Here is a 27,519-nt window from a genome sequence, read left to right as displayed (position 1 = left end):
TTAGCCAATTGCTCACCCATTGTATGATGTTTTTATTTAGCTGTATGGTGGACATTTTGTCCAGTAGGATCCTATGGGAGGAGTATGATCCTATGTCCCATATCTTTATTTTATTTTATTTTATTTTATCTTTATTATATAGGAGTAGGATCCTATGTCCCATATCTTTATTTTTTTGCTGGGTGAGAAATCCCATAGCATACTCTATGGGACACAAGTTAGGATATGGATCCTATGGGAGGAGTAGGATCCTATGGGAGAAATATTTCCTTTTGCTTTTTGGGGGAAGGTGGTGGCAAAGAAGGCAACAGTGTTGTTACACTACCATGCCTTGTATCAGATTTCTCGCTCCTCTGAACTAGGAACATGATGGCTAGCAGACAGCTTCCAGCATAAATCCACTTCTGTCAGGCCTCTGTCACACTGACTTTAACGTCCTTGTACCCAAAGACAGTGCCATGGGGTGAAACAGGTGGGCTCCCAGGGAGGTACTGCCTTAGATTGAGAAGGTCCCTACAGAAATTTTGGGGTAAGAAAAGCTAACGTAGTTGAAGAGGCATGGCCTGGAGCAAATCTGAGGAAAGGAAACCACTAGAAGAATTCTGCCTCCATTTTCCAAGTAACCTCAGGAGTGGGTGAGAAACATACTAATATCAAATCATTTGTTAGTTATACATACCTGTGGGAAAGCAGAGGCAGAAATAACCATGTTGATAAAATCCCAGTATTTTACACCTCTCCAAGAGGGAAGAGTTTGGGTTAGAACTTTGTTTGTGCAGAGGTAACTGGTCATCTCCAAGAGGATGCAAGCAGTGAGTATTACACAGGCAGATCTCTGACAAGGCAGATTTGATTTTTAAAATGATTCATCGTGATCCCTTGCGCAGGTAAAATTCCACTAAGGTTTTGTTGACTGAGTCAGCACGGTGCCTTTGAACAAGAGCTGCTTTTCTAACCTCTACAAGGAGGACTGAGCCAGCCTTTTTTACTGAAAGGGAGCAAATGATCCATCAAGAAAGTCTATACGACTCCAAACAATGGTATCACAGTTTATAACATGAGCTATGCCATGGCTCTATAGCTGGAATGAGCCCCAGTCAACCTTTGCTGACCTGACAACTCTAGCAACCACCTTGTTTTTTTCATATCAAGTTAGCTAAATCAAATTAAGAACATTCTTTCCTTCCTACTGAAAATAATGGCATCAGGAAAAATGTTAGCCCCAGGGACCTGAGCACAGTTTGCTTTCAGTGAAGAAAGCGCTTCATGACCAAGAACGGATGACGCAGACAGGTGTAAGAGCTGTGACTTGAAGGCAGCAGCTTTAACAACATGTTTGCACTGGCACATCAAGCCTCATCAAAGTTTATTTTTTTGCTGGGTGAGAAATCCCATAGCATACTCTATGGGACACAAGACAAATGTAGGGGCTAGGCTTACAGCTAGGGGTAGTACTGTGCTAATAGGGCTGTCTGCTTTCCAGAGCGGGGCTGACTGGTGCCCAGACAACCCAGACTGTGGGAAAAGCAGCTTGGTGCGTGTATGCGATGTGCCCAGAATGTCTGTGATCCAAGGAAGTGTGCGCGCCAGTGGAAGGGGAAATATGCAGCTCATTAAGGTGGAGACACGGGGAGAATGCGACATGGCAGCCCCACTGTTAATTTTGGATATCGCCCACTGTAAAGTTTTCATTAATTTTTGGTTGTGTTATTTCTCCGCACTCTCCTTGACAGTTCGTAGGAAAGGATCAAGTATATCCTCCAAAAAATGAGGAAAACTAAGCGGACAGACTAATGTAATCTCGCTCAAAGCCAGAGAGTTGTAGTGCTGGCACTATCAAACTGGTTTGCAGATAAGAGATTTGACAGATTGCGCATTGCCCTTGAGATAACAACCACAACGATAAGCAGATCCTATGAGAAAAGGTCTAACAACAAGATGCTGTGCAATATGGTGTTGATTTCACCTGACTGTAAAAATAAGTCAATGCTTATTTCCTTGAAGACTGTAACATAATTAGCGAGAACAGACAAAACCCAAAGGTAAAAAATGCAGTCCTGCTCTGAACCCATAGTAGCAGCCAAATCCATATAAGAGTATTAGCCAAGAAAGCTGACGCAATCTTCAAAAAAAAAAAAACCCACCCTGTTTTTATAACCTAGACTGTAAGAAGTTGAGTGGGAAAAAATGTACCTAACAAATCTTTTTATCTAAAAACGTGAGTGTCATAATGAACAAAACTGCAAAGCAAGGCTTTAGGGGGGGTACACAGGAGAAGCTCTGCTGCTTGGAGGACAATTATCCATGTAACAGTAAATGGTGACTCTTTCAATATGTTGGCATTACACCTCTCTGCAGCTCCTCCACGTATACTGATAGGGACTGAGAGCATCCGCTTTTTGGCCTGGTTAATGTCATTTTCAGCAAGTAAACAGTAAATAGTACATTTGCAGGAGAAAAACCACAGAGAAGGAAGAACGGCAAGTGACAGGCAGAGCCATGGCTGTCTCCAGTGCCAAATGTTCGTACCAAGTTGAGCATCATCCTGCCTGTCTAGAGAATGGCTACAGGTACCAACAGGCATGTAATTCCAACACGCATCTCAAAAGAAAACTGGCAAGAAAAAAAACCGAATTGTTTAAACTTTTAACAAAATTGTGTGCATGTGCGTATATATGTGAGTGGTAGTGTTTTTTTGGTTTTGTGTTTTGTTGTTGTTCATTTTCCTCCCAAGAGCCAGCTCCCATTACAATTGTTTATAGAATCAGAGAATATCCTGAGTTGGAAGGGACCCATAAGGATCATCAAGTCCAGCTCCTGGCACTGCACAGGTCTACCCAAAAGTTTAGACCATGTGACTGAGTGCACAGTCCAATCGCTTCTTAAATTCATACAGGCTTGGTGCAGTGACTATACATCAGGATTCTTTTATAGCAAGTGTTCTGTCTTTGTACACAGAACATTAACTTAACAGTTCCCATTGACTTAGTATGCTTAGTCTCGTCTCCCCACTAGGCTTTTTAAGTTCTATTGGTGTGGACGTTTATTCACTTAAGAAAGCCACTTCTTTATTAAATGCTAATTTTAGAGTCCCCACGTGACTCTTATCTGGATATAAAATATTTGCTCTTTCAGAAGATGAGGAAGGGAGGCTTATGCTTTTTAAATGAGAGCCACAATGGCAACACTTTGCAATTTTTCAGACCAAACACAAACACATTTCTTTGACAAGAATACAAAAAGATATTCTTAACTCCCATGTGATAAGGTAACCCCACTTAAGATATTTTAACCCCCTGTCAGCCAGAGCTTGAAAAACTTTAAACAGTTTTCTTCCAGATGATTAATACATTGTGTCAGTAGAAATAGCTTCTGTTCACTCTAAAAGGATTTAACGTTAAAACAATTCCTACCTGTATTTTATTTCGTTTGCAAAGTAGTCTGACAAGAACATTCTAACTAGTGTGACTAGAAGTATATTATATCAATGATACGTTATATATAATACTTTATATAATAACAAATAATTATATATCCAAATATATAAAAATACCTAAGGATACATACATTCTGAACAAAACTAGATGGACTGTCTTAATTGTGGCACATCAAGCTTGGGAAGCAGTCCATAGCTGACCTCCCCTAGAACACATAATATGTAAGCAACAAACTCCTCCACCATAGTATACCAAGTGTGATGCACAAACCCAGATACACTCCAAACTGCTTGTCATCTCCACAAACTCAGGCCACTGATTTACCCATATTGCTGTAGTCCTGAGTTGTTTCCAAGAACTTGGGTTTCTGTTTTACAAAAATGCATAGAAAAAAAAAACAAACAAAAAAAAAAAAACAACTGATTTTTTGTTAAAAACAACTTATAGTATCATGATCACTAAAGGTATTGAACAAGTAAAAGAAATGAACCGAGGCGTACGAGACAGAAACACTATTCCGAGGCTTTTATATAAAAGCATTTAAGTGAGACCATGAATTTTATGTAGAACAAATATTTTGGAAGTTAAAAATATCACATGTATACAGGCAGAATCCAAATGAGCTTACATGTTCTGGAATTGACTCCCAGTTTAAATGGAATAAGCCTAACAAACAGATGGTGCAGTAAGAACTTACTGTAAATAATTTGGAGGCTTAAGCAGGTATGTGCTGAAGGACTATTTTCTCTTCAGAAGTTATCAACAAATTATATTTGATCCTTTAGCTGTGTAAGACACAATTGGTATTAGTGTCCAAACTGCAATCTCATCAAAAAAGTACCAAATTCCAGGGGATGACCTTTGCTATCAACGTGGCACTATGCAAGACTCCCACCAAGGCAATTCATTCCATATGTAGCTTTATGTTATGAATTGACTATGTGTTGTTGTTTTTTTTTTTCTTTCTCCCTTTGAATAATATCTCTAATTACAGACAGCTAATGTCATGGATCCTCTTTCCAAATGCTGTTAAATATCTCTTCTAAAAAGATTTGTCGACCAACATTGCAGGCCACCAGAAAGACAATTTATTGAGCTGAGTTGAGCTACATAATTATAAATTACATGTAGACTAAAGCAATATAAATAATAATAACAAAGAATGCTACTGATCTTAATCTATTCAATGCAGAAATAAAGCTCCCACTACAGCTGAACTATGAATCACTTTTGCAGAGCAAGAGCAATTAATCCAAAAGCTTTTCTATTTCTTCTCTGCTCTGCATCAATCTGCTTGCTTCAGCAGCCCTGAAGCCTATGCTTAAGCTTTTGGTTTTCACCGGTTTAGAGTGAAACTACCTACCATCTAGAAAAGTCTGGAGGTCTGAAACCTCCAATGAGTTCTGGGCAGGAAAAATCTACAAGATGTCTTAAACCTTCCAAATCTCTTGGCACAGGGTCCCGTGCAATATTTGAACACCACCTATCATATTGTGCAATATCCCAAAGTGCAAGTAAATAATAAATGTCATCTTTGATTAAGTAATGCATCTTGCCTACACTGCATTTGTAAAAGACAGTAAAAAAAAAATATCAAGGCACAGGACAGAATGGTTATCAACGCCCAAGCTATTACATCTTGCTACTGAGACACTAACTGTAATTTGAAATATTCAGCTGTATTGCTGGTTTTTTTCCATTCCTCTTTTCTGAGTTTGCACTCTGATATTCATAGGAGACAAAATGATGTCATTTTATTAACCTCATAACCACTTTGAGCCAACAGAAAAATAAAAACATTGGAATGACCATCTGGCATGAAGTTTCTGTTTCTCTTAAAAACAAGTCTGTATTTTCTGTTTCTCATGACACTAGGGACAAAAAAAAAAGTCTTCTGACAAATTTTACAGCATCACAAAAGAGAAAATAGAACTATGATTAAACAAATCTAATTATATTTGAACATTCAAACATGAAAATACTATCCTGTCAGGAGCTCTCCATGTAAGTATGCATACGTAGCTTCCACCATCAGAATATCTGACCTACTTATATCATCGGAAGCTAGTAAAAACTCTGGATACTTTTGCTTTATCATGACATTTTCTTTCCTATGACAGCACAGATTTGAAAAACAAACAAAATAAACTGTTATCTAAAAAAAAGAAGAATTAGCAACTCATCCTTTAAAACCAAGTAAGTTAACTTTAAAAGGTAATACCTTTGAAAGATATCCCACATTCTATACTGAATTCATGCTTAAGAATGAGTTTGATTTAGTAATATGACAGCTCATCTTGTAAGATCTAATCAAATCATTGCTTGCAAATTGACTTTACAACACTGTTTCTCTAAGCAGTTAACATTCTTGGGCGAGACTAGAAATATAAAAGTAACACACTACTGAGCTAGGTAGGCTGAACATAAGGTCAAGTCCAAGAGGAACAGGAGGTGGTTGCGCACATCTTCACATCAAACCAGTGCCACCAGTGCTGTCCTGCTAGAAACACATCATTTCCAAACTCACTGATGACGTTTCTGGTGCCATAGCTGGGAGATGCTACGTGACCACTGGCCAGCTCAGGAAAGCACTCACCTCAGACAATGAAAGGAGTCAAAGCTTGGAGGGGACTTGGCCCAAATTCAAAGGGCTTTAATTCTGAGAAGTTAAACAATTCAAAGAGGTGAAAGCTGAAAGGGTTTTAGCTGCATGTGAACCATAAAGCTGATTTTAGCCAACCAATGCAATGTAGTCCCCAGTTTACACTCCGCTTTTTCACCTATGGAATTAAACTTGGAACATTTTGGAGTGTCTCCCTAATTGCTGAAACTATCTAAATCTCCAGTAAACTATGAGCTGCTGGTCAGCAGGTATAAAATCTTTCTGCCACAAAAAAAGCCCCAAGAAGCAACAATCCCCTCCCTAACACTATAATGACAAAGAACAAAGAATTTAGTAATCTCGTCCTCATTTTGAACAATGCAGTTGTTTTAATGTCATAGTTCTGGTACAACTGCAGTTTTAAAATGAAGTTTAGCCAGACATCTCAAAAAACAGAATGTCCTCATCCTAAAGAAGAAACACCCCCTTCCCCATTCTTTTCTGGTCAAAATAGCATTTTGTTCCAACAGACCTGGAACAAAAACCTGCCTGATAAAGTATGAGCTGTTTGTAAGGAATGTAACAAGGAATACCAATAATGTTGTAGAAGACATTTTTCTTCCAGTTTAAGTTCTTACTAGTCATTATATGTTATGGAAAGCAACAATTATGTAGGCATCTACACCAGAACTTTCTATTGTGGGAACCAAACAGTACATGCAGGAACTGGCAATTTAAATCCACTCAGCTTAATGGAAAGGTGTGTATTTAAAAACGTGCAGCAGGCACTTAGCTAAGGACTAGATGTAGAACATGTCTGGTTGGCACACGGTGCCAACTGATACACCTGTTGGCAGAATTTGCTGCCATGCAGAAATGACAGTACTAAGAGTTTTTATCATGGCATGATGTCTTTGCTCATTACAACCTACAGAAACTTGGAATCAAACTAAATCCTCCCTCTTCTGTCTCATTGCAGAGGATGGTAGTAGGATTTCACATTGCTTGGAGAAGGTCTGTTTTCTCTGGGGGGAAATACATTTCAAGTACTCCACATGACACTTCAGAAACAGTCTGATAAACTTGCTTGCACTGAATAATCCCCAACCTTGGGATTTGAGTGGATGGGGCTATTCATTAAATAGAATACTAATCAGTACGAGAAGTACTTTACTCTTAAATCTTGACAGCAAGATTATGCCAGAAGGATGCAGCCAGTTCTAAGAGGCAGCATCCCACTAGGGGACTTTCGGAGCAATTCCCTTCACAGAGGAACTGCACTTCCCTTGGGGCACATCGTGCCCCCATTCACACTTTCTGGTGCTGCTGGGTACTTTTATACTGAATTTGGAGGTGGAAATCCCTGCTCAGTGCATCTGTGAATGATATATGCTAAAAATGACAAATAACAAAAATATTTCTACTCTCATATTTTGTTTCAACTCTAAAGAGAGCTCCTCTTCTTGGCTTTTGTATTTCACGGGCCTCTACTACTTAATAAACCTCCATGAAAGACATAATTTTGAGGAGAACAGGGAACATAGCTGAACAGAGACGAAAACTGTGGAAGGAAAACACTATTTCTTACTTTCTCTTATCTCCCTAAAGTTTGAATCCTCACTTAAAGGAAAATAAGGCAGTCACATAGGGAGTATTTGGGAGGAAAGAAAACCTCAAGAAAATGAAAATACTATGCAGAAAAAAAATCAAGAAAAAGAAAATACTATACCTTCTTGGTAAATGAAGCATACGGTTTTAATTCACAAAACATTTTACGCTTCTGGGTAGTAAGAACTCCGTAATGTGCAAGATTGAGCAGCAAAACACAGAAAAAAATTGTGACTGACAAGATGGAACATCGTGATGCATTCATTACACGTAAACCCAGCATATGAATCACTTTCCCTTGAGGTTAAGGCCATAATCCCATCAAAATCAGAATTTGCTCTCAGACCATTCATCCATCCTAGTTAAGGAGAAGACCATTCCGTAGCAAGCATGTAGATATGTACAAGACATCACAGATCTAAAAATATAGTTAAGGGCCTTTAATTATGGTAAAATATCAGAAGTTGGTTACTTTCTACATCTACTAGGCCATGTTTAGAACTGAGTACCTGTAACATCCACTGAATGTGATGAAGAATCAAGAAGGTGTTCAAAACAGAAGGAAAATTGAAGAGCTTATTCAGTGTAAGATTGAAGCTTTAATGTCAGCAGTGTGTGTGTTTTATGTTTGTTTATGTTTTTTTTTTTAAAACGGGGAGGTCAATCAGAGAGATTCAGTAATGAGAGAAATTCCAAAAACATGCAAATTTATTTTTGGGGGAAATCTGAGAATCCTAACACTGTCTGTTTATACTGGCTTATCTTCTTTGGCATCAGCTGAAGTCTGGCATGCATCCATAAGGGAAAAATCTAGAATTCCTACATTGCCCGAAGTCTAATAATATTTCTCCCAGAAGATCTCTCATAAATAGTTGTCTTCTATGTGGTTCCAATATAGGATAGCAACAGTACTGCTTTCATGTTGAAACAATTCCTTCATATTGAAGATTCTTTTAAGATTTATTATTTTAAAATGTCTGAAACATAACAGTCCTACTAAAGAATTTCTCAGTAGTCCTGCTGGAACAGGCTACCACGACATTAAATTTAGTGTGGATTGCTATGTACCAACCATTCACAATATAATGGTATAGTTTTCATTTGGCTTTTTTTTTTTTTTTTTAAAATGAAAATCTTCGAGGTCTTCTGGGTCTCTCAGTGTTTTGGTCTTCCTACAAGACTCTGTCAACAGATCAGGGACAGGCCATGCCCTCAAAAACAGATAATGCATCTCAGACTCCATCTTCAGAATAGTCAGTAAAAGGATACATGCTGTACAGATGGTGTATTTCAAAAGAATTGTTGCTTGAACTACTGAAAATGAGCATGTTCTTAAGCAACAATTATGTTAGCCTAGAAGGTTTGCTTTGGCTAACATACTTTACCTTAATATGATGTGTGGAAGGCAGTGGGTATAATCTAAAGCTGTGTAAAATTACAAACGGTTGTTATACAATTCTTTTTTTATGAAACATATAGTTTGGTTGGTTTTTTACCTCTGTTTTTCCCACTCCCTGCTGATTTGAGGCATGTTTTTTATAGGCAGTTGTCTGCTGTTGTGAAAACAATGCTGAGCTTGCAGCTTTATTTTGATTCTAATGCTGGACTGGAAGGGATGGAACTTACACAGCTTCTGAGGAAAGACAGCTATGTGACATGAATCACTGCAAGAGAAAGAAGGGGACTATGGGCTGTCAGCCCCATGCTCTACCATCCAGACAAAACAAAGAATGGCTGCAACGATGCCTTTTACCTCGTGTTTTTGTTTTTTTAATTTTTATTTTTTAAATAAACAAGGCTGCATACGTTACTCAAAAATATTTTAGTCTTTGGAAAGGAGAATAGTTGTTTTTGTTTAATTTTTATTAACATAGATAAGAACTTGGTACTAAAGTTGTGCATTTTTCTCCCCTGAATGTCCCAAATGTTCACTGACTACAAAGCTATAAAAGCACGGTCTAAGTCTTCTCAATGAATCAGATTATGTACTGCTGCTAGAAATCACATGGAAAGTTGGGTTGTTGGTTTGTTTGCAACATCTAGACAAAGGCAGTTAATCTATACCAAATAAATATCCATTTTTTGTTGAATTCTACATGATACATTTCACTTATTTAAGGCTGACTCTAACTACATTACCAGTTACCTCGTGAGGACTTGCTTCTTGCTAAGATTTCACAAAATGGTTCCTGCAATGGAACTGCAGAAGAATGGAATGGGCAGGAAAGTGTTGAGCTTTTCCTTAATTTTGAAAAAAATACCTCTATTAGTTTCTTTGATAAACTCCTCCTTTGTTCAGTACATCTCCAAAGGTTACTAGGATAGAGTTCAAAATACCACTAGCTCTTAATTTCCCAAGAGAAATCCAAGTGTGATACAAAAGGCTATGTCAATATTACTGTGGCCACCAACAGGATGCTGTAAAAAACACAGTAGTGAGAGGAACAGAGAGGAGACGACGTTTGTGAGCAAAAGAAATCACACTCTCTTGTGCATGGAATTTGCTACTGTGTTTACATCTGCTTAGTAAATTACACAAGCCTTTCACTCACATAGTAACAGTCTTCTCTGTGTTTGATTCAGCACATTACCTTCAAGATGTGTCTCCAGACAGGTAGTAATAATAATAATCATCCCACTCAGTGCTAAAATTTGTATCATCTTGAGATTTCATATAGATATAAAACCATCACCTAATTTGGATTATGTACTTGGCCTTTAATGTCTAGCCTTTTGTTTCTAGAATTACTCTTAGACAAAACTATAAAAGATAAACTGCGTAAATTCCCATTCCATTTTCATTTTAACAATAAAGAACAGCTTTTTAACAGGACATCCCACAAACTTCATAAAAAATACAAGCTACAGAATTCAATGGGAACTTTTAAAAATATATCATTTTTACTTAAGTAAAAAAAAATAAAAAATAAAAATAAATAAATAAATAAAGTTGACATACCTGCAGAAGTAATCTCTCAAAGGCTAGAAAGTTGTCCCATTTGGAAATCTGGGGGTGTTTCAAAGTCTGGACTGTGGCCAGCACAAGCTGTAGAAGACTACAATGGTTCTCCAAAGCTTTGAGATTATTTTTGAAAAGCTGAATGTATGAGCTGAGTTGTTCTGGGGTGACTCTCCCTGCGGACAAGAAAGCAGGACACAGAATTTAGTGGTATCAAATACTGATAAAGCCCCATATGTATCTAGATTTTAAATGATAGCGAATCATAGAGAACTTCAGAAGCTCTTTCCCCTATGGGCCAGATCGTAGCCTCACTGCAATCACTGGGAGCTTTGGACAGCAGAAATACGTCAGGATGCTTCATACACAAATTGTGGCTTAAGAGATGCAGTAAATGCAGCCTAATTTCACCCATTATCTGAAGAGAAACACCTCCTGCACCCCCTACATTGGCCTGTGAATCGCTCTTTAACCAAAGCGCATAAGGGGAGTCATTCAGGCCACAGAAACATTACAGGATTAGCAGTTATTCCATCTAACACTGAAATGTCAACTAAACTGTTCAATTAGTGTTTTAGAAGTGACATTTCACCTGCTGCAGGGAGAAGGGGACACTGATGCCCCTGCGAGCTCAGACTCAAAGAGCAAAGTCTGTAATGTCTCAACTAACCTAGGAAAATTATGACAGGTGATCACACATGCTGTCCATACACAAGGAAAAATGGTGTCAAAACACCATCCTAATTGCTAGTCTGGACCACAGTCCAGGCCAGGGCTGTTTCCTGGTTTCTGGCAGCCTCTGCCAGTAACAAGTCATCTTCCTCAAGCAAACCAGAGCTGAAGAGCAGAGACACGTGAGATGGAGTGACAAGAATCCTTAAACAGAACAAGCTTCGGTGCCAGGAAGGCACTAGGCTGAACTGATGCTAGACATTTCATGGCTTACACCACTCTGACCATTTTATTTGGTATTTTTTCCGTAAAGGAAAGATCTTGTAAGACTACTACTGTGTTTCTTCTGTGCATTTGGTTATTTCATCAGTTTACAAATCTCTCCATCTGCTGCCATCCTTTCAGTGTCATGTAAGTGGTGAATAAACGACTCCACCAGCAAATCGATGCTGAGAGCGCTTTCTCTTAGCTCCAGTGATACCACAGGCAGTCTTTGGAGGAGCATTTAGATTAGGGAAAGCTGCTAAATAAAATAAAAACACACAAGGTCTTTATGTGAATTTTAACGGAGAGCATCAAACCGAAAAGTCAGCAAATTAACACACAAATCAAGCTGACACTGCTCAGTAGGCCCGAGAGCTGACAAAAGGCTTCTACGGTTAGTCCGCATAGGCTAAAATAGCAACCACTGCCATGTGTGTTTTTAGACTAAACACTGGAGCTTTCAGTCTTGTTTTATTTCTTTTAAAGCTGTGTCAGGCAGATTTACATGGTGATTTGAAAATGTCAGCCCATGAGGCCTTGCAGCATACCTTTGATAATGACTGCATTATTATTACCTTTAGCATTCATGATACATAGCGGTATATTCAAAAACTGATAACTTGCTTCAAATGAGAAAACATGAAGTTGTCTCATATACAATAGTAAAAATGTTTCAAGACTTCTGATTTCAATTTTGAAAAATAATTTTGGGAGTTTTGTTCCATGTTGTTCCTTCTGAAAGTGAATCCAGATGCATCACTGGATCAGCCTAGGATCAGTTCAGCACCATTTCAGATAAACACTGAAATACTTTCCCACCCTCAGAGTACCACCAAGAGAAGGTCCAGCACATGTAAATATAAGTGAAATCCTGACCTTAGTAAGTCATTAACAAAACTTGCTGGCATCGAAGAGTCCAGCATCTCATCTGTAATATTTACAATATCCATGGAACTGCTCAGATCCAGGATTCAAAAGCTCCAGCCAATTTCTACACAGAAATCTCCCTGGACAGCTGTCTGATGCATATAACTGTTCCAGTAGATGAGGAAAGGAATTTAAGGAAGTCACTGGTGGTACTCAGCAAATAAATTACTTTTTCTGAGGCCTAAATCCTCACTGCCTTCCCTGCTGCTTGCTCACAGGGGGAGATTTCAGCACAAAGCCAAAACAAGGCTAAATTTAATCTAATCCCACCCCAACCAGCCCCTCTGCTGATGCCTTTTCTTTTTTAAAGCCCCTCTGCTGCTTCAAGTCCTTTTGTCTTGCCATGTTGCACACAACTCCTGTGAAATCAAAAGGAGATGGATGACAACTACATCTTCATGTTTCAACTGTTCTTTTGTTCTCCTAAAGCAAATCCAGAGATTCAGAGGCAGGAGATGGCAACTACAGGCAGAAGGGACTGCAGCAAGGCTGTCTTGCCTTGCTCCCACCTCCCCTTCATGCTCCGTTGTGGTCATGCTCCGCAACCCTACACCTACACAGAGTCCAAATGCCTGTGTAGGCACAGGGGTCTGACTCATGGGGACTCTGTTACGCTGTAGTTGGTCATCTTTTAATTCCAAATTGTGGGAAGAAAGAGAAGCATGACCTCAACCTCTCCCCTAAGGGATTTTAAAGTACCGATAACCTTTCTTGCACAAACACTGAGATTCCATACTGCCTAAGAAGTAACCTTTACCATTAAAATAGCGTAGGGAATGAAACTGGGTATTACAGGAGGAAGGAAGTCTGGATGTCACAGAAACACGACGGAATAGGTACCAGCCTCACTACTGAAGAGCCAGTTTTCTCCTGGAAACGCTGTGAGCGTGCTGAGGCAGCTCTGCACATTAGAGATCTGATAAACTGAAGATAAAAAAAGGAAGAGGTAACAGGGATATAATAGGATCCAATTGTGTCACTTGGGAAAGGATGACAAAAACAATTCTCATCAGTGTAGAGTTAGAGAGTATTAAAGAACCAAAGTCGCACATCGATACATATAGGGATTTCTGGGATAATATTGAATTCATGAAAATTGTCTCAATCAGGAACATGAAATTCCAAGATACAGAAAAAAAAACACAAAGACAAGTAAAAGTGGTCACCCAAACACTACTGGATGCAAAAAATAGATTTCTCCTATAAATAGTCACCGAGACTGTTTTAGATTTACCCATGAAGACCAGTGAGGCTTGTATATGAAGAAACCATTTAGAGAAGTAAAAATCGAGAAAATTATCATGATATAGTTTTCACTGAGTTCAAACCAAATTAATTCAAATTAAAACAATGAAAGAATTAAGGGAAATCCTATAAGATTAGAATTAGGCACTGGGAAACACAGGGAAAGAAGCCAGGCTTGTTTAGAGCTTGTAAAGGAAATTTGATAAACCATAAAAGTTACACAGATTAAATAAGAAAAAGAATAAATGTTTGTCGTCTGTTGGAAGCATGCAATGATCAAGACATGACCCAGGAAATAAGTCAACTATTCTGCCCTGGGTTTCATGCCACAGTACAGTACACAGTGGGAAAAGGAAAATGACCAATGACGATGAGGTCATTTCAACAAGGTTACCATATCAGAACTAAGAAAAAGCAGTTTAAGTCAGGTAAAGCAAAGCAAGTTCTGAAACAAGCTGCACGTAAAACAGCCAGTGGTAAGACTTCTACTAAACCTACCACATCAACTAGATCAGAAAACAAAAATATTTATATTTAAGAAATGGTGAAAAATAGCTACCTTACTAGTCTGATGACAGCAGTAAGAAAAACTTCAGGGCAAGCATTCAAAAAAAATACATTACGTTCTAGAGGAAAACAGGATAAAGTACATTTATCACAGAATACCATGTCAAACTGATATGTAACCTAGTTTCTAGAAAGAACAAATGAATTAATTATAACTCACATGGATTTAGCATAGTATTAACTACAACATAAACACATTTAACAGAGGAAAGATTAGGATTAGAAGTTTTGTAATATACCTAAGAAACTTCCAGAAGTAGATGGCAAGGTAACAGGCTTCTAAAAAGAAAAGATTTTAACTGGAGCTTGGTAAAACCAGACTGTGTGAGCACACATGTACACATAGTACAGATTTGGGTACCAAACAGCACCAAATCTGGTGCTGTCACAAGGCTGTGAAACATTACTAATACAGAGAAAAACAGAAGGGACAGCTGGATTGCTTTTAGCTTTGGAAAAACATACATGGGATGAAATCTAACAGTTAAAAGTACAAGATTATGCATTTTGAGGCTAGGAGTTGTCTGCTGTAAATTGGAAGTACAAACCTGAAATTACTCAAGAGATTAATAATGTCTAGGCTTCCTCATTGCAAATATATATATGTATGAAAAATGGTTATGTTAAGGGTCAACTCTGTTAATAAAATCAATGGGTACAAATAATGCATGAATATATTTGCACAAGACATTAAGAAGCATATTGCTGAATCAATCGATCTTCCAGTGCTGGAGACAAGAGTGGAGGCAAACAAATTTAGCTTTTTCTAAGGCAGGGCTTGACAGGTATATAACAAGCAGTTGCATAAATGCTCGCAAGACTGAATTCAGTACAAATGGTCCCCTTCAAACCTTTACTCCTAAGGTAACTGATTTGCAAACATACTGGGACATACAGACATTGAATTCCACCTCCAACTTTCAAGATTTAGGGCAGATCCCAAAAGAACTACAGATCAATTTGCCAAGTTTTTTAAGTTACTGAAGTGGTACCTTATATTAAAAAAAAAGTAACAGTCAACACAAATTATTTTTTTGTTAATTATGCAGGTAGCAACACTGAAAACTAAAATATGCAACAAATATACCACATAGAAAATGCACAGTTAATACTGCATGTGCAAATGATGATGTGTAGTAGGGAAGTAGTAGTTCTACTACTAGTACAGCTGACCATTTAAGTTAGACATACTGAGGCAGAAATTACCAGCAATTTACCATATTAAAGATCTGTCAAAAGTCTGTTTTTCAGTAGTAAAAGTAGCCTGAGTGGGAGAGACAGACTTTCACCTCAAAAGTTAAACAAAATGTTAACCAGACAAAATGCATACGTAGACATCAAGACACAATTTGACACTATGATGTTTTTCCACCCTAAATTAATGCTGCAACGCATGTAGTATAATGCAGGCATCACTTCGAAAATAATTATTTTTCAAGATAGATTTATTAGTATTTTTTTAAAATTCAGAATCCCAAAGTATTTTTTAACATATGGATGAACGAGGTGTCTAAAGAGCGAAGGTCAGAAATATCAACCCGCCGTTCCAAACATATAGTCCTTCTTTCTTCATCTAACACTTAGTTAATTATCTCCATAGGGACAAGAAAACAAGTAAAGAGGAAAGTACATTTTGTGACCAATTGAGTAAATAAGTGGATGCTTTTCCAAGACTACAGGAACCGCCAAATACGCATAGCTTTAACCTTAGTTCAATTTCATGCGAGAACACAGTTCGAGCTTCACTGGCTGGAGCATTACTGCTGCGGTCCATTTTTCACTTGACAGACCCCGAATAAGAAATTATCTTGGAACACATATGTTCACGGACTAGGTTTTTTCAAGGCTGAAAATTTCCAAATAAACTGTTTTCTTTATCCATAGTTTTAGGAATATAGATCTGTCCTTTCCAGTAGCTTGCCTCTGTTCATATCCAATGCCGGATACTCCTGAGGAATGTAGAAAGATCTCAGAATCCATGAGGCCAATTGGGCAACAGCGCTGCCAAGGGAGTTGGATATTTTGCAAACTGAGAGCAATTTAGAAGGACAGATGACGCCCCTCATGGCTCCACATTGGTGTAATTTCCAGATGTTATTCTTATTAACACAACATGTTTTTGTACTTTGTGAATTTCAGTTTCACTCTTTAGCAGCAAGTACCATGAAAATAATTCAGTCTCAGTCTTTGGTTAGTTAATTTCAAAAGTCACCCAGTCCTTGAATTGCTAATAAAGACGAGAAGAACATCACCTACTCCCTACCTCTTTGGAGAGATGGATGGGAAGTAGGCCAGGATGGGATACTGTCTGTCTGACTTCTCCAAAGTAAGACTCTGGACCCAAAGAGCACTAAACCTTAGAGCAGACTGAAAGCAGATGTGACAAGCTTATTTCTAGCAACGTATGCTCATATCCCACAAACACAAAACCTTCCGCTCTGTTATTGATGGTCACCTGTAGCCTTCTTTCACAACTGCAGGAGCAGCAGAGTGATGGTCCTTCAGGGAGGCAAGGCCTCTTGCCTGTCACACAGCTGAAGGCAAGTAAACCCAGGATGTTTGAGGACATAGGAGCAGAAAATGAATTCTTGGATGAGGGAGAAAGGGATGGAGTGGGAAGGTGCAGTGGGGATTTGTGGGGCCAGAGTGTATGGCAATATGGGGTGAGGGTTCCTGGTTCAGAAAACTGAAGATCTCGTATTCTTCATGTCAGTGTGCTGAAGGAGGCACAGGACCAGAAACCCGCTTCACCCCTCACACACATACACAGCACTGAGGTAGTGGAAGCTGCTGCCATCACTGTCACCACTGATGGAAAACAACCATCAGTTCTGACACTATTTTCAAATTTTTTGCATAAAACAAAAAGCAATCAGTTAATTGGGAGAAATATAATTAAAGCACTCTAATAATCACCATGTTCAGTTCTAAGCACCTAAATGCAGATGCCTACATATGGGCCTGAGATATGTTTTATGTACAAGTCCTAGATTATCAACAGTTTCCAGTTTCCCAGCACATTCAGAATGCTTGGACAAACATGACTGACAACTTAGGTGTCTTGAAATGATTTAGGAATTTTGCATTTTAGTCATTCAGAGGTTTGTGTTTAAATGCATGGCCATTTGAACCCATAATTACTTTTTTTTTTTTAAACATACTCTATCATTCAATATCCTTTTCTGACTTAATACGGTATGAACAAAAACATAACAACCATCTCTATCTGCTGTCTACCGTATTTCCCAGTTGCCCTTCTAAGCATCAAAACAAACCTCAGAACCATTTGAATAAGTAGGTAAAATGTTCCAGAATTAAGCATCTTAGGGGTAGCTGTCTCTATTAAACTTTCAAGGGCTGGCGTAACACTCAGTTAAGTACTAGCATTCCAGATTTTCTCAAAGCCATTTCTTAATCTTGACTAAGTATGTATCACGGTCATGGTGCACTACCTTATTCTTCACCTCTTCCGCCATGTTTAGTAACACAAAGCCCTAGGCCAAATCCCAGCCAGGTCACCAGACATGAAAAAAAGCAATCCATGAAAACAGTAGTTCACTGCAACCATAAAGTGACTTGAAATCTGCAAATTTGGCTCAGTCATCTGGATGCTTTAAACTTCTCACTGAAATGAAATGACTTATTTGTCTTAAAACACTATGCCCAAAGGATTTCAGGTGGCTTGTGCCTGTCCTCATTTAGCACTAAGACATATGCTTTCAGACACTGAGTACTTCATCATGTTCTTGGCTCGCTGTTCCAGTGAGAGGGAGGTCGTTGTTCTTCTTTGGTACGTTATTCACAGGACTGATTATTTCTCTGATGATCTCTGGAAGACTTCTGCAGCTGAGAATACCGTAACAATCACTTTGGGCAGCAAGTGAATAAATATGCATGGAAAACAAGATGATGTATGATTACGTACATATGTAACCATGTCTCTTGTGTAACTAGTCATCCTTTGTGAGACTGAATCATAAAGCTAAATTAAGCTGGAAAAAAAAAAAAAACACTCAGCAAACCACCCAGTTTTACTATATTGCCATGCTCCACTTCAAGTCAGACACTTAAGAGAACTGCAAGCACACCAGTACACACTGTATTTTTGGTTCAAATCCTTCGGCATGGGCTGTTCTCAGCGGTGCCTTGCTCCTACAGCTCTACATCACTTTCAGCTATTTTCTTCAAGTTTGCCCCCCACTAACTCCTTATAGCATAAATTCTGAAGTCCTTTCTGTCATCTCAAAAGATGCACAAGACAAAGTGTGAAGTACTTAGTGCTGATATCCACAACTGCCACAGAGCTCCAGCAAAATGCAGGTGCCACATGGCTTTGCTGCATGCCAAGGACAAACTGGAACTGGCGTCTCCCAGACCTATATACAGGATTAATTTTGCTGATGAAAAACACAGTCGTTATGGCTGACACACCCTATTAAATTAAGGTATCATGGAACACATACATGTACAGCAAGCTGTATCTTATTTCCAGCCAGTCTACTTCCCCACAGATTTAAATACCAGCAATTAAAGTAAATTTCTGTTTCTTGGACTGAAAGAGTGTTTTGGGTTTTCATCCAGGTTTGAAGAGTCCTAGAGGACCTCCTCCTGTTTAACAATTCCTTAATCATCACAAACATACAGTCTACAAGTACGTGGATTTTTTAAACTGTAAATACTATCATGTAGATGATGAAATTTAAACACATAATTTCCAAAGCACTTGGGAACACACTTAACTATTAGTTCAGCATTACATTTTCAGATACACAAAGCATCTTATCCATTGTGCAATAAATTTTATAGTAAAAAAATATAAATAATATAAATTTATTATAAATATAAAAAACACCCCAAAGTTTTTGTCACATTAACATTTTCTATCTTGTGTACTTCATTTACGTTTGAGTCAAATAGTAAAGCTTAATTCCTCTTTTCTGTTATCACGATTACTTTCATTGTTTTCTAAGTAATTTAGGGATTGTATAACCATTAACGTCACAGTTCTATTGCATTTGATAGAGCTGTCTGAACAAATGTAAATATCTTGTTCTTTTTTTGCTGTCTATCTAGATAATTCTTTTCAAGACTAAGAAAATATAATAGAAGTCAACATCAGCCAAAAAAAAAAAAAGCTTAGTGAATAAAAGAAATCCCAGGTGTTCACCTAATAATAAAAATATTATAAAAATAAATACTATTGATTTTTATTAATGTTATTAATTTTAATTATTCATTTAAATATTATTAATAAATAAATAAAATATAAAATATTGAATAAATCTTAGCAGAGAAGAGAAGATCACAATTCAATTGCTTCTTTTCAAGAAGTGGCATCATTAATCAGTACAAGTGTTATGTTTTATCTACACCTTTATATATACACACAAAATAAATAAATATATATCAGTTTGTTTCTAGCTGTATACCTACTAATTAGTAATGGCAATCAAAAACTGAAAGAAGCCATTCAACTTTCCCTATGCAATTTGGTTTGTTTGATATACAAGCTGTTTAGACTAGTGTTAGAAACACTGTTGCTCACTACAGATTCCAGTTAATTCACTTAAAAGGATTAACACTTGTTTCTAATTCAAAGACCCGTACCTCACAGCTTATGCAACTACAATTAAACTTACTTCTCCCACATTCTTTTCTATTTTAAAACTCAAATGCTAATTAGATCAATGAACAACCTATAATATTCTCAAAGGCAATTATGTGATCTGACTGTAATATCTCAAAATGTATATTTAAAAAGTGATCTTCAGAAGTTACATAATGAGCCGTGGTCAGAAAATTCTTAAAATCAGTCATTTAACAACCTTTGACAAGAGTTGTAGAACATGGCTTTTATTACGAATGGAGTTTCACATTTGTGATAATCCATTAAGCATGCCGAAAATAAACTGGACACATTTGCAAGTAAATGCTATCTACATTCATAAGCTTTTTAATACACAAAGTCATTTCCTTACAATTTAAAGATATATAGTCTAAAAAATAAATAACAATGTGCATTTATGTTAAAACACTGTTTCAAAACTTCTCGGACATTTATCTGTACATTAATGTTTACTGCTGTTGTGCACATCATGTAAATGCTCTAGAGAAATACCACATTGAAGTAGCTTTTCACAGTACTTTCATTAAGACAAAAAGACTTCACACTGAAGTTTATATAAGCCTTTCAGTGTTACATTAACAAAGAATATAAATAATGAAATACTATATTTGCAGAACTCCTGCAAGAGCAACACAGTTCTGTTTTCTTTTAAATTTTTAATAATTATCTTCAACTCTAATCACAACCAGACATGAAAGGAGACCTGGCTACAAGTTAAATGTAAGTGTTTTGGTTTACTGTCTGTAACAAAGATTTTAATTTAAATTTTAAAATAAACTTTATCCAATAATTCTAGACACATAGAAAGACCACTGTCACCACATTCCCTTCATAAAAAGTAACACTAGGGTTAGCCAAATAGTTCTACATCCATGTGCCAACTGTAATTTAATCAAAGATAACATACTACCAGCATATTTCTGTTTCACATCACTGCACAGGGTTTTGTGCTTCACTTCCATGTGTTTCATAGCAAAGCAAATGAGGTATAAGACACAAATATGACACTCTTTACAATTTTCTTAGGGCATGAACCGTTACCCATCTTACACCACAAGAGACTATACAGCATACAGTAGGTTATTCATTAAACAAAGACAAGACTACAGTAAGGGACAAAAATACCCTTACTGAAACTTCATAAACAAACTTAACCTAGGAACTGTTTTTTCTTAAACAATATTAAGTCACAGAATAAAAGCCTGAAGTATACAACAAGAGCTTAGGGTAAAACAGGATAGTTGATACTTCAGTCAGTTTGAAACTTTTCATTTAACTTCAAATAAATGTGATAAGTACCAATATTACTCTTTTCTTTTTTCCTTTTAAGGTAAATTCACGTAACACAGTAGTCACTAAACAACAACAAAAAAAACCACCACCTTCAACTAAACACCACAACACTCAGAACAAATCTGAACAACTCCTAATTTTCTAAAGAACAGCAAAAAGCCACCTACCACCATCTGCAAGGAATACCTTAAAATACTGAGAGGCAAATTTTGCCTTCACATAAATTTATTGCAAAAAAGGAAGGGTACAATGCTTTATGTTTTTTTATTTGTTTGTTTTTTTTCTTAAATATTATTGTGAGTAATTTTATCACTGAGCTAAAACATCTCTGCCAACCTGTTTAGGTTGAGATTTACTTCATTTTGTTATGAAACAGTTCACGTTATCTGTCTCAGTCTCCTCTAAAATAGAGATGTGTCCTTTGTCGAGGGGGCAGGATTTAAAGAATCCCAGGACCATTTCCAAAACCACTTCCATAAGGTGTAACTGTTGGTGTATTTGGAGAACCCAGCAGGGTTCCACATTCCCCATTCGTTTTGCACCAACAATGAAGATGACAATAAGGTATTTTAGGTACTCTTCCAGATAGGATGTGTAAATGCCATTGATGTTCTATCATTTTTTTCCTCTTCTCTCCTCAGTAAGACGGATTTTAATGTTGAAAAAAAAATGCTCTCTATAGATCAAACTGATACTCTGCCATTAAAGACACAACAAAAAATGCACAAGCAACAGTAGATGAGAAGTGGTGTTTTCCCCAAATCGTACAGGAACGTAACCTCCTGAAAGACTATTTAAAGGAAGGAAGACACAAACGTGAGAGACAGAAAAAAAGGAACTGGCAAGTTGTTAAAAACATGGCAAGTTGTTAAAAACAAACAAAAAAAGAATCATCTCAATTGTCTAAGCAGCTCTGAGATCTACAAAGCTGGGTAAGAACCTTCACCTACCTACAACCCTATTTGTTGCTTTAGATTTTTCCTCTTCCTCATGAAATATAATGAGCTGCTCCATCCTCAGTATTACTTCACTTTTAAACTCATTGGTATTAAGGTGTCACAGTCTGTGACTCAACATGGCAACACAGCTCTTTTTGATTCTCAAGCTCTTGAACAAATAAATGCAAACAACAACAGTAAGCTTCAGTAACTGTGCATTAGATAGCATCTCATTTTTACTTGTTTCCAGCGTTTGAGCACAAGTCTAAAAAGGAGGATTAAAATGTCATTTCCTAGCACAATATTTCAGCATTTGGGACACAATTTTTCAGTTCTCTTTTCATCTGTACAAACAGTAGCACTCACTAAGAACATGTATCATGGATGTTTATGGGCACTAAACAAGCCTTTTGCTGCATTCAAGGTACTGTTCTGCACTGATCATAAAGACAATTCTTTTCAGCCTTTATTTCATTTTTTCCCGTGTTTCTTTCATTTGGGTCAGTCCAACAGCAGCTCTGTGATGTAAATCCCAGTGAAGTTCATGACGAATGAGCCTGCCAAGCTGAATGTGAATCAGCAGTATGCCCTTGCGGCCATGAAAGCAAACCGTGTCCTTGGTGGCATCAGCACAAACGTAGCCAACAGCCAGAGGGAACATCACACCTCACATAATTCCAGTTATTCTAAAGAATGCTTATTTTCTCTTTTTAGGAATAGCATCCTTGACAGGACAAGCAATTCTGTGCACTGGAAGGTGAGACTGAAAAAAGGAACTGGTACATTATTTTCCTGAATACAGAATTCAACTTTGAAAGAAGTGTAATGTTTAGTGCAGAGAGTGCTCCCCAGCTGGTTATGCTTCTAAGCAGCAGTACACACCAATGCAGAGTCACTTACTGATAAAAAACATGCTGTTCTGCTTCTGAACATCTCTACATCTCAGCTATTTGGTCACGTCCTCAAAAAGAGAGCTGCCTTGGCAGGAATATCTTCATCCTTTTTGTTACATCCAAAAAGTTACAGAGTTGACTTGAAAAGTTCAGTTACTTAAAAACAAACAAACAAACAAAACCTTGCACATCTGGGACTTGGAGCAACATCTTTGCTCTACGCTGGCAAAACCAGATGACCATCAGAAGATGGGATCTACTTAGTAAGGTACTCTGATCACTCAATGGGTTTGAAACTGTGAACTTCACCCTAGTGCAACAATGCAAGCTGAAACAGCCATAACATCAACCTCTTTCAACAGGTCCTTACGTGGTGGTGGCTATTCAGAAAGGCTGTTTCATCAAGAGTTACCAGGGACAGCTTAACCCCCACTGTACTCAAAGGGTGGTTGTCCTCTGGGAATGGAAAGGCCTACAGAGAAGCTCCCCCAAACAGATCTAAAACTTTCAGAAACAATTCAAATTCTTCAAAAAACATTTAGCACTCTAAGAACTAAAAAGCCTTCCTGCCTCCAGGGGTGAATGATGCAACAAAACATCTGCTCCATTGGCCATCACTGAAATTAGGAACATTTGCTTTAGGTCAAAACTACACTTAGAGTTGCACTACAGGGAGAAATCAGAACTCAATATTGCAGCAGGCTGGAAAATCAAATCTGCTTGGCTAGATAGCCCCACACTGCAGAGCTTCCGTTACTTTTGCTTAGGCAAAAGGGAGACTAATTTACTCGGGTCTGAGAGGAACAGCCTCACCTTTCCCTGGTGTAGGCCCTGAGGACACCACTGCGTTCCTGGAGCAGCATGGTGAGTCCCTTCAAGAATTCTGCAGGTTAAACCAGGCCCAACTCAGTCAAGTTGGTACAGCAAACCTCTCATCTCATGACCCTGCCTTGAGAGCGGCCTCCCAAACGCTGACAAGCCCAGCAGTTATTCAGGTACCTTTTACTTAGCCAGAGACACGCTGCAGAGAGGATTCGAACACCCCACAGACTGCTTTGAGCCCTGCAATACTCATCTGCCTTCTCCTGCTGCATGAAGGCCTCAAACCCAAGGCTGGCATTGCCTCACTCCTTGTCTGTTTCACAGCACCGGCCCAACGGTTGGCCAGGGTGGATTTTAGATATCTGAGATCAGACTTGATGATTTATCTGGAAGATATCAATGTACCTCTCTACTTTATTATGGCTCATATTATTTTCTTCACTGGTAGCTTTTAACCCTAGAGTTTAGTCCAGGAATTGATGGTACTGAATCTTGAATATTGTTATATTGATCTTGTCAACAATAAGTAGCATGTTAGATACCATTACAGTCAAGCGTAATTTAAATATATATATATACACACATTTAAGAATTGCACACTTGATATTCTTTGTATGTTTTATGTTTTAAGGTATTCCCCTGCAATTTCCCGTCCATTTTGAGGTATTTATCTAACTCAAAATGCTATTTCATATTTCCAATATAAAATTCAGGATCTTCCCATTTCTACCCAAAGAAGTTTTACGTTCAGTTCACTCCATACACATACCAGCTCATTTGAAAGTTATAGTACTCTTCTTTGTCTCATGAACTCCAAGGTTTTTGCTCATTTTGTAGTGAGCTTGTTTTTTAAAACCGTATTTATACAGTTCAAATGGAAAGAAATCAAAAGGCTTTTCTTCTATTCACAAGGCCCCGTGTAACAGCACACAGCACTTTGTTTCTGTTACTATACCACTGTTTTGACTTTCATCAGTCTCCATGCCAGTAAAGAGAGACAATAAAGGAATTCAGGCTTGACCACGGTTTACTGTGCTCCTTTCAAATAGAAGAGCAAGGGTGTTTCTGAAACCACAGAAGAACATTTATAGCGAAGTTTTTATTGCTGCCAAATACTGTGCTAATAGCAAAGCTTTCAACAGGAGATTCATGGACCGCCACATTCAGAAGATGATTAAGATATGCATCAGACCTATGAAGGAGGGAATGGGAAGCAGAGGAATGGAAAAACCAGCAACCTTTCTGCTGTACTGCAAACCAGGCTGCTGCCTCAGAGCGGAACTCCTTACAGTCACTTACTTAAAGAGCTGAGCATAAGTAATCCCTTCCCAGTATTTACAATTCACTTGAATTTAGCACAATGCTGTAAATCTCACCAGAAGGCTATTAGAATGATCTTCTAAACTGTCTTCCAAAGAGCTTTTGAAAAACAAACTTAACTCTTTAAACAAATTTCTTGAAATACCAGTATTTTTATTATGCCAAAATATTTTAATGCCTCTTTATTTAAATGGACTTCCAGAAAAAGACAGCTCCACCTACCGTTTACACGCAATCTCTCTGCTTTGGGAAATGCAGCTAGCTGAAGGGTTAAGGCTGATGCCAAAACTTACATCTACCTACAGCATGCCCACAGCAAGCAACACCAAGCAAATATGGCCCTAAAGTCAACACTGACAGCATCAGTAAACTGCACAGGAAGCACACATTCCGTCTTCAAAAACCGTATAGCTATGTTGTGCATTTATGGATGCAAGGGATTAAAGAAGATGTAAACTGCATGCAGCACAAAGCCTTTATGCTAGGTGAAATTCTGAACAGTGCTTTGCCTGCCTTCTCCAGGTTTGACCTCAGAAACCCAAATACCTTGTGCAGATATACAACTCAGGTTTTGTCCCCTGTGGATACAGCTGAGTAGTTTCAGAGTTTTATTTTTCTAATAAATATTTATTTTATTTTATTTTTCTAATAAATTTTATATTTTTCTAACTGGTTATGTGGATGATCACTTTGCTCTTTGACTCCGTTATGTTGTTTTCAAAACTTGCCATTGTTTGAAGAAAAAAAAAGGATTTAAAAATGCTTGTGACAAACTGTTCTGAATAGCTTACTTGCTGGTGTCATTCACCAAAGTTTGTGATAGCAATAATGTTCTTTCCCATGCAAAGGAAAATGACATGAAAGATGCATTTTCCACTTTCCTTCTACATAAAGAAAGAAGATGCAGGTCTGCCTTGAAGATGGTATAAGAACACGTAATTAGCCACCTGAAAACCCAAGTATGAGATGTCTACTGCAAAAGGAGAAAATCCCACTTTGTTTACAAATGACTTAGAGATTGCCTTACATTTGAAGCTGGACTTGTTCCAAGAATCCATCCACAACATTTTCAACAAAACATTGCCAACTCTGCAATTCCTATCTTCAGCCAACCTCATTCTACACTGAACTGTTTTTAAGTAGTTGATAGGATTTCCAGACATTCCACACTACTACTTTGGTGGATACAACTAATTGAAGGGATATGTAAATCTGGAACACCTGAAAGCAGCACTCCAATCTACTCAACTTGAAAAAAACAGCTAAAATTGCAGATTTCCTTCATTTTTCTTTCTCTTCTTTCCTCAGAACTCATCCGTCCATCCCTGCTGACTTTGATGACAAGAAGTGGAGTTCCCAGTGGCCTGGGATAGATATTTGGGGACGGAGGGAGATGTATCCTCTTCAACAACAGGTCTCTTCAGTTCTACCCTCCTTCCATCTCAGGAGAACACATTTGTAAGATACCAGAAAGCAAAAGCGTAAGCTGGGGATCCTCCTACAACTGTTAGAGCCCCTGCCACGTGCAGCCAAGCAGAGAAAGAGCAAAGCTGAGCCGTAGGCATGTTATTTGCAGGCAAATCATGGGCAAGCACATGCACACCTCAGAATAATGAAAAGTTCTGAGCCTCTCAAAGCCCAGAAAACAACAGAATTTATTTTCCTTGCTCTGAAAATAGGGAAATAGGATGGGATCGAGTTTCTCACCACTGCACAGGACTCCCGTTCTGCCAGCATCACACATGATGCAGTTTTCAGGCAGGTGGCCACTGCAGGAGGGCTCAGCTACACCAAGAGGAATTTAAAGCTTTGCTTTCAAATGTAATTCACTCCTTATTTCCAGGGGGAAAACCAGCAAAAAAATGGCAGCAAGCAAAATATTCTTACCATCTGATACAGCTGGTCTTAGTAAAGAGAGTAAGAGGCAACTTTTATGCTAGAAAATGTCTGTGGCATTTAATATTAGGACCATAAAAAATAAAATACCCTAAGTATCGGGAAAAGCAGCATGCAATTGGCCAAGATCATTTGATACATGCAGAACCTGAGGTAAAATCATAAAAACTGAAGGATAAGAGTAGAAATACTGAAATGTTTTCCTCTGTCTTCAGCCAGTGCTGCTTCACATCACAATCACAGTGGAAGCAAATAGCCTTTTGACTAAACACAATCAGGATCAGAATTTAAACTTCAGCCACTTAAATTTTTCCTTCTCTGCAAAAGAAGCAATTGAAAAACAACTTAATTTCCAGCTTTCCAACAGATTTAAGATATTCTGTAGCATGACAGATGAGAAATGAACACTGTAAAGATGTAGCTCTGCTCCAACAGGTCATTAATAAATAT

At 38.0% G+C, this 27,519-nt stretch overlaps 1 protein-coding gene across 2 annotated transcripts in view; it reads right to left on the bottom strand.

Annotated features, from left to right (window-relative positions):
- Positions 1–27,519, bottom strand: part of SCFD2 (sec1 family domain containing 2) — a 193,194-nt gene that overhangs the window by 129,289 nt on the left and 36,386 nt on the right. For both annotated transcript variants that reach the window (XM_035323755.1, XM_035323756.1), the window contains exon 4: positions 10,607–10,782. In XM_035323755.1, the coding sequence (XP_035179646.1) occupies positions 10,607–10,782 (176 nt within the window). The remainder of the gene's footprint in view (positions 1–10,606; positions 10,783–27,519) is intronic.

Source organism: Oxyura jamaicensis, chromosome 4, assembly GCF_011077185.1.
Source record: "Oxyura jamaicensis isolate SHBP4307 breed ruddy duck chromosome 4, BPBGC_Ojam_1.0, whole genome shotgun sequence".
NCBI classification, from domain to species: Eukaryota; Metazoa; Chordata; class Aves; order Anseriformes; family Anatidae; genus Oxyura; species Oxyura jamaicensis.
Note: the sequence above shows the minus strand (reverse complement) of the source record. Positions and strands in the feature narration are given on the sequence as shown.